General features: G+C 49.4%; 1 protein-coding gene across 1 annotated transcript in view; it reads left to right on the forward strand.

The window, feature by feature from the left end:
* Positions 1-1,861: 1,861 nt before the first annotated feature.
* The window catches only part of LOC131212234 (protein O-mannosyl-transferase 2), a 9,772-nt gene continuing 3,051 nt past the window's right edge, over positions 1,862-8,582 (forward strand). Inside the window, exons 1-7 of the mRNA XM_058206019.1 lie at positions 1,862-1,872; positions 2,634-2,907; positions 2,970-3,854; positions 4,079-4,319; positions 4,392-4,540; positions 6,157-6,349; positions 7,054-7,194. Of these exons, the coding sequence (XP_058062002.1) occupies positions 1,862-1,872; positions 2,634-2,907; positions 2,970-3,854; positions 4,079-4,319; positions 4,392-4,540; positions 6,157-6,349; positions 7,054-7,194 (1,894 nt within the window). The remainder of the gene's footprint in view (positions 1,873-2,633; positions 2,908-2,969; positions 3,855-4,078; positions 4,320-4,391; positions 4,541-6,156; positions 6,350-7,053; positions 7,195-8,582) is intronic.

An 8,582-nucleotide genomic window follows, 5' to 3' on the forward strand; every position in this document is an offset into this window, starting at 1 on the left:
ACAAAACCTTTCGGCAGCGAGCGACAAACAAATTGTCATTGTGATTTTTTGGACTATTTCCTAGCAAACGAAAAACGTAAACGCTCGTTTTATTGTAGAAAAAGCGAACTTTAGCGAAGCGGATACGCGCGCGTGTGGTAGCGATAGTTTTAAGGTTTAATATCATGTTATCGGAAGATGCAGAAAGCCACGAAACCAGAGATCAAAAGGTGGGAAGAATTAGTGGGCGAGTGAAGCGAAGAGGAAGTTGAATAACAAAGAAGTCTTTGCGAAAAGATCGCAAAACACTCAAATCTATTCCTATGTAAAAACAAAGCAAAGTAAATTACTGTAAAGTTTGAACTCTGTCACTCAAAGAAGATGTTGAACGTAATACATAAATGAAATTGGAAGACACATGTACATTTGGATCATGTCCGATGGGCGGAAAACAAAATTCGATGACTTATTGCTCGAAAACTCAAATGAATGAATAGTAATGATTGGGACGCGGGTGCGAATAAGAGTTAGAAATAAATTATTAAAATTAAAAATATCCCCAAACGTGGTATCCTTTGGCTCGCATGACAACACAAATATCGCATGGCAGAGTCCCCTTGAAAGAATACGGAATCGAGCGTTCCTCGAAAAATGTGTAACCATGGTAACGTTTCAACACTCCGGGCAAAAATGGAAAGTTGCCCGAGGCCCCTATGGATGGGGGACTAAAGCGAATTTAAGATAAAATTACCAACTACTTTTACAGGCTCACTCACCATGTTCACTTGGTTCGGTAGCGGGTCATAGATGATGTAGTCAGCCACGAAGGCCGCTATTTCCTGCCACGAACCGATCAAATCCGGAAACAGTAACACGGAGGGCCGGACGGTGGTACTAACGAACTTCTGCACTCCGCACTCATTCGGCAGCGCCAGCACGAGCGGCTTGCGGTTGGGAAACTTTTCCCGATACTGGCGTCGGAAGTTTTCCGCAAACAGTAGCACTAGCTTCTCCTTCGACGAGAGCACCCGATACGTTTCCGGATACTCGATGGGAAGGCCCTCCTCGGAGGGCTGCCCGGTTTCGGTAGGTGCTGCGACGTGTTCTACCGCCGGTGGACGGTACGATGGAAAGCATGTATCGATGATGCCGAGCTTCTGCTTGACGGTGTCCAACGATTCCGTTTCGCAGACGAGTTCCGGTGAGACACGCACTTCCAGCTGTTTAGTCGGTGTCGGCGGAGGGATACGTAACTCGCGTGCCTGCGCGCGTTTATCGTGCAGTTTTTTGATTAAAATGTCCGCCACATTTGCCGAAATCGAACTTTCGCGGGAAGCCATCGTGCCGGCACGAAGAAACTGACCGTTTTTACTTTGATGAAACGAATTTCTATGAAACCGGTCTGCTTTAACTCGTTGCTATGGCAACACATAAATAAAATGTACTGAATTACTGCATTTTTTGTTGCTGGTTGCGGCTGCCAGCTGCAGCGCCATCTAGGTGTGAGTATCTCGTACCTCCCCAAAGGAGTTAACGCCTCTTTTCTCGAATAGTTCTGTCTCACTCCGAGGTCGGAGCGCATGCTTCCCGTAAATTCGGTGACTTCAATGCACGCGGAGCATTGAGAGAAAAGACACAGCGAACCCAATAAATAAACGGTTTTTATTTATTTATGACTCATTAGAACGGACAGAGCCGTATCAACTTAAATTAACGATGATACAGTTACATTTTAAATTTCTCCCGTTTTGTACTCTCGCCACGACTTTACGGTCCCTCTCCCAAGCAAACTTTCTCTCGTGCCAACGAAAGAGTCAGTCGTGCGCCGATCGGGAAGCGGGTTGGACGTTTTCACTTTCAGTTTCGCGTCTTGCTCGTCAACATGGCACACACGTGAGACGGAAGATCGGTGTTACCGTGGCAGTGAGTGAGTATGGCGATCTAGTAGTTGGCTCCAACGTGTCCAAACGGAACTGTCAGATTGTTTGTTTTGATCGTGCGCAGAGTGGAAAAGTGAAATTTTGGTGCATCTTTCGCGTGGAAGTGTTTGCAGTTCCGATTTGCAGAAAACTGGCAAAATAGCTAACACAGAGACGAGCAATGGCCGTGGCAGAAAGTGCCCCAAAAACCACTGCCAAAGATGGGAGCAAAACCGCAGGAAAGCCCGCAAAAACCAGTGAACAACAGTAAGTTTAAAAGCATAAAACTGATTGTGTGCTATATGCAAAGAGTCTTTAAATGGTAGTTCTTTGTGATGGGATTAAACTGTGCCCCCATTAGTATTATGACATTGGTTTATGTTGCGCAAGAGTTTGTGTTGTAAGCTCGTCTTCGCCGCAAAGGTAAGCGCACATCTTCAACAGTATGGAATACCGGTTTTGTTTCGGAAGCACCACAAGATACCCGCTTGATGGCCAAAAAAATGTTAGTACGAAGACAAATAGTGACGCTGATTCGAGGAGCTCGACTTTCAATTTTTTGGAACCTATTTCGCTAACAGTTTGATGATAATTCTCCTTTTAAGTTGCTTTTTAGTTGATTTTTGGACAACACAAGTAATGAAACGCATTTACAACATAAACAAATAAAACGTAACGCTAGAAAAAAATCTTAAGTTTTGTTAATCTTCGTTCGTCCTTCTATTTTACTCGTAGCTGGTGGTGGCTACTATTTGGCGTTGTCCTACTGCTAACGGTTGGCACACGATTCTACAATGTAACGGCGCCGGACCACGTGTGCTGGGATGAGACACACTTTGGGAAGATGGGCAGCTGGTATATCAACCGAACGTTCTTCTTCGACGTTCACCCACCGCTCGGTAAAATGCTGATCGGCTTGTCCGGCTATCTGACGGGATACGATGGCACGTATCCTTTCGACAAGCCGGGCGACAAGTACAACGGAACACACTACGAAGGCATGCGCATTGTAAGTATGCTCCACGCCGACGCCACCGTTTAGTTCACTCCCTTTCTACTTTTCTTTTTCAGTTTTGCACCGCTCTCGGGGCAGCCATCGTTCCCATGTCCTTTCACACCGTGTGGGATATGACCCATTCACTGACGGCGGCCACCTTTGCTGCGGCGTACATACTGTTCGACATCGGCATGCTAATCCTGAACCGGTACATTCTGCTCGATCCGCCGCTGATCTTCTTTATGACCGCCTCGGTTATGGGTATGGCCCGGGTGACGAGACTCACGCGGGACGCCCGAAGCTTCACCGGCAGCTGGTGGCTCTGGTTGGCGTTCACCGGCGCCATGCTTTCCTGCACCATTAGCGTGAAGTTCGTGGGCTTGTTCGTTGTGCTGCTCGTTGGTCTGCATACGGCCAGCGATTTGTGGGACGTGTTGGGCGATCTGTCGCACCCGATCGGGTACACCTTCCGGCAACTGCTAGCACGCGGCCTAACCCTAATCGTGCTACCGATCGTGCTTTACGCCAGCTTTTTCTACATCCACCTCACGGTGTTGAATCGCAGCGGAAGTGGCGACGGGTTCTACAGTTCCGGTTTCCAGTCCAATCTGATCGGCAACTCGCTGTACAACGTGTCGATGCCGCGCGAAGTAGCGTACGGGGCAGTGGTCACGCTGAAGAACCACAAAACCGGCGGAGGATATTTGCACTCCCACAACCACCTCTACCCGAAGGGAGCCGGTGCACGCCAGCAGCAGGTGACGACGTACAGCCACAAGGACGAAAACAACCGATGGCTGCTAAAACCGTACGACAAGCAGGGAGTGGACAACGTAACGCTCGTGAAACACGGTGATCTCGTCCGCCTGGAGCATTTTCCGACGCGCCGCAATTTGCACTCGCACCGCGAAGAGGCACCCGTTACGAAAAAGCATCTCCAAGTAACGTGCTACGGTGAGGTGAGTTAACGCGTGCTTTGTGGTGAAAGCTGTCGCCGAAACGAAAAGCTCACGCTAAATGCTAGAGGGCGCTGCAAGGCGTTTCAGGCTACAGTATATGACCAAAGTTTGTATTCTAAGTCTTCCATTTTTCAAATGTGAATTTTTTTCGCAGTTTTTGCTTTTTATCTTGATTATTAATCTCTTTTATTAAATTCATAAAATCTGATTACTTTCAATTGTAGGACGGGCAGGGGGACACGAACGACGTGTGGCAGGTTCAGATCGTTGGCGGGAAAACCGGTGACACGCTCGAGACGGTGACGAGCCGGCTGGTGTTCTATCACTACATCGAGCGCTGCGTGCTGACCACCACCAACAAGCAATTGCCCAAGTGGGGCTTCGAGCAGCAGGAGGTCTCCTGCAACCCGAACATCCGCGACAAGGCCGCCCAGTGGAACGTCGAGGATAATCAGTTTGAAAAGTGTAACGAAAGCCCTCGCAGCCCAAGCCGCGGCCCGCCACTATTGACTTTTCTTTCTATTTGACTTCGCCCAGTACCGAGCGTTAACTTTCAGGTGTACGCACCGGGGTTCCTTAGCCGTTTCCTTGAATCGCACGCGGTGATGCTGCAGGGCAACGCGGGCCTGAAGCCGAAGGAAGGCGAAGTCACCAGTCGCCCGTGGCAATGGCCCATCAACTATCGGGTACGTAAACATTTGTCGCACACTTTGGGCCTTTGCTGCTCTCATCGAGCGTGGCATTAAAGCCGAGCGTGGCGTGTTTCGGGAACTTGAAGTTCTTCGATCCTTCATTCGCGCTTAAAACTTCCGAGCCATTACATACACACGGTGCCTACCTCCCGGCATTAGGATCACGAGGAGCCTCATCTTCCATCGACGGCCTAACGGTCCGGCCAAGAAATTATAATTTCATGCTCTGCTGCCTTGAGGCACAATCCACTTAAACAGCTTCGAAGCAATTTTTAGCACATCATTGAGCAATTACGACACCTAATAAAAAGGCACAAGGGTACTCCGAACAGCACTCCGATGCCATAATTACAAACTCGGTGACGTTGCGACACCGTAGACTTCGACCGGCGAAGGTGCGTAGAAGTGGTGAAAGGAATGTGTTTTCTTCACCGTTCGGCTCAGCGCCAAGAAATGTCGTCGTCGTATACACCTGCCAGCTCGGGGTGCGACGCACGTACGCACGAGTTGGCCCCCCTTCAACGGGGTCCAGCATCCTTCTGCAGTCATTCAAATCGAATAACTTTCAATCCGTCCCCAGCCGTACGAGCCGCACTACGCATAATCTGGCATCGAATCCGGCTGGGGGTGTGCTGATCAGCAAGCGGAGTGGGCCTAAGATATCGATTCGCACTTAATTACTGCGGCAGTTGCGCTTCGAAGGGTTCGTCGATGGCATCGAAAGTATCTGACGGGAGTGATAAAGATTTTACAATCGCAATCGTCTTAATGAGTACAATCGAAGCTCTGGGCTTCGGTTGTGGGTTCCGGGGGCCTCATTAAAAATTGATTGACTTCAAGCACAACGAAAGTCGAATGTGCACCTAGGACTTCAGTGATCTATAAAAATTAACTGGCTGCTCGGCCCGGCTTCAAAACTAACAGTGCATCACTCGGTCAGCTGTGTTTGCTTTTAAAGTATTTTAATAAAGTCCAGCCGATAATGGGCTCTGCATTGACGCCCACAACCGTTCGCAAACACATGCACAAACAGACACGCACTACAACAATTCATTTATCTGCATTACATGCTTCATTAGTCGTGAAATTTTAAACATTCCACGCGGCCGGTTTTCGGGATTCTTTTTTCACCGCCATTTCGCTCGCCAGAAAGTTGGGATCCGTACAATTTTGCGCCTCATTGAAATGCACTTAAAAGCAAAACTTTAGTACCCGCACGTGGAGCGAAGGGCAGCAGCATCGGCGAGAGGAAACAAAAAGCGCACCGCATCGCGCTTTTCCCGCCAAACATCCATGTTTTTGCTTGCTCCGGCGGGGACTGGGTTTGTTTTTTTTTTCGTTCACTTTGCAACATCGAAATGGCCCTGACCAGTACCGGGGTCGTCGTCTTCCGCTTCAAACATTCTAATTCCCGTTTTATGGGCCCTCACCGTGGGCGAGAGGCTGGCAAAAGTTCGGTGAATGTTTTACAACTTTTCGCTGGCGTTTTTCTTTTTGCTTGCCTTTGCGATCACTACCGATGTTCGGCGTTCCCGCGCTCTTTCTCACTTTTATGATACTCCGGTGTGTTTTCTTACTTTTCCACTGCTTGTTCCGCTCTCATTCCGCAGGGTCAGTTTTTCTCCGGCTCCGACCACCGCGTCTACCTGCTCGGCAACCCAATCATCTGGTGGAGCAATTTGGTGTTTTTAGCACTGTTCCTAATCATCTTCGGCGTAGAGATTATCAGGTACCGGCGGAACGCGACACCTGCCGACACCATCGTGACCTCGCCGGCCCCTCGCGGGCCGGCGGATTGCTCCGGTAAGCATAGAAATACCGGTTCCGAGAAATAGCTCACCCAAACGCAGCCCAGGTCGCACCGTGCGTCGCGTTGTCAGGCGGATCGTCCCATAACTTTTAATTGCCGCACCGTCGGCCATCGTCGCGGCGACCGTAAATCGACGGCCAAGGCGGTGCGCCGGTGGTGATTAGCGAATCGCGCGAAGGACAACGAAAAGTGTGTTCGTCGCCGACGCGTACTACTCCTACGGAGGAGCGTTTGGATGCTCGCAGAATTGATGGCAGGCCCAGACTAGACCGTTCCAAGACGGTGTGCGGGCTGCGTAAAAGGAAGACAAATTATCTCGGGCCTCTCGGATTACCCGGGGCCGGTTCCACACCAGATGCTTCATATTTCATTAGGGTCGACCAAAATGGGCCGGCTTTTGGGAAATTTAATTTCATAAATTCTACGAGCCCGGGACATGCAAGCGAAATTGGGCTTAGTTGTAGTTCGCAGTAAAAAGGTGTTTGGAAACTTTTCTCGTTTATGGTACCACGGTGCGCGCTGCTGAAAGTCTGTTAGGTAATCTAAATGATATCGATTTGATATCATTGACCGGCTAATCAGACGAAACATTTACATATTGACACCGCGGTTCAAACTTAGGTCTTAGATTAAACTCAATCGTTTGTGAACAAATCGCCACTAACCACCGATCTCTTATATCCTGTTTTACTTGCAGATAGCAACTGGCGCCTTCTGCGGGCCGCGGCCTGGTTGTTTGGCGGTTGGCTAATCCATTACCTGCCGTTCTATGCGATGGGCCGCGTCCTGTACTTTCATCACTACTTCCCGGCACTGGTGTTCAACTCGATGCTCGCCGGTAGGTTTAAATTAGCCAAGGATGGCCCCGGTTATAGTTTAATCAATCATTCCGGTGTCTTCTTCGTTCGGTACACGATGCGCTCATCAACGGTCATCAACGGGGGCGATCTAACTTTATCGGATGTAAAATGAGGGGAAACCATCTTTCGATTTTGAGGTGTTTCGCCACGAAGGGCCACTACTTCGGTCGCTGACGGTTCGACACGGTTGTGACGCTTTACCGCCGTCGACCGGGATCCGTTGCTTACAGCGACACTCCGCAAATGGTCACCGGTCCGAAATTCAATCGAAAACCGTGAAGCTCCGCAACCGCACTTGATGGATGTATTTTTAACGAGCCTGCCCGCCGTTTTTCCATCACTCCCGTGCGCCGTGCGCAGGATCGAATTAATCCGCTGTTGCATTAAGGGTTCCCTGGCGCTTTACACGGTGGCGTCGCGATTCCGGTTTCCGAAGTCCTCAGCGACAAAAGTGGATCATCGGGAGAGAGCGCCAAAAATCGAAATGAAGTCCACCGAACTCTTCCAGCCGGGATGGGAATCGGTTCGTTTCGATGTGCCACTTGAGTTGATTGAAAGCACACTCAATCAGGGCCCGCGGTGCTGGCTGTGGGTCACTGTGCGCTAAATGCATCCAGAGTGCAGCTCCAGTGAATCGTGAAAGCGATGCACACGTTTGAAAGCTTTCTCCCAATCCGCCATTAATTTGGTTTGTAATATTCATATTTTTATGCACCGCTGAAGCGGGATCCATTCAATCCGCTTTTTACGCTGAGATTCGAAAAAAAACAGACAGTGTAAGCCAACAAATCGGAAGCGAACGAAGGAGTGCCACGGCCACGTGCACCAGGAGTGGCTTTTGGGGTGTTCGTTTCGCTCGGCGTTTTTTTTTTTAAATATCGAGTGATTATCCGACCACACGGAGATGATTTTAATGAGCTCGTCTCCGGGATTGCGATTTGCGGAGCATGGGATTGGCTCGCACCGCACCAAACATCCAAAAGCCGAAGCCCCACTCATCGAAGCGGGGAAATTCAATTTCATAACGAAATTAGTTTTCGTCCCATTCGCCCAGGATTCAGGGTAATGGCCACACATATCCGTGCAGGCTGAGGTGGTGTCCGCCGCGCGTTTCGGGTTCCGCTTATGGGAACCACAGACCCGTCCCGAACTCTTTGTCCGCGAGCCATATTAAATTTAATGACGAAGAGGTAGCTTTTGCCACTTCTTTTTTTTAATTCGATGGAAAACGGGCTCCCCAAACTACGGCGCGCAGTGCATGGATAATGAAGCTTTTCCTTCCAGCAGAAAGTTTGATTTGCGCTCAACCTCGTAATAGGGAAATCAATTTAATTTTCATAAGAAGGGAAGATATGATATTAATAAT

Source organism: Anopheles bellator, chromosome 2 (genome assembly GCF_943735745.2).
Source record: "Anopheles bellator chromosome 2, idAnoBellAS_SP24_06.2, whole genome shotgun sequence".
Classification (NCBI taxonomy): Eukaryota; Metazoa; Arthropoda; class Insecta; order Diptera; family Culicidae; genus Anopheles; species Anopheles bellator.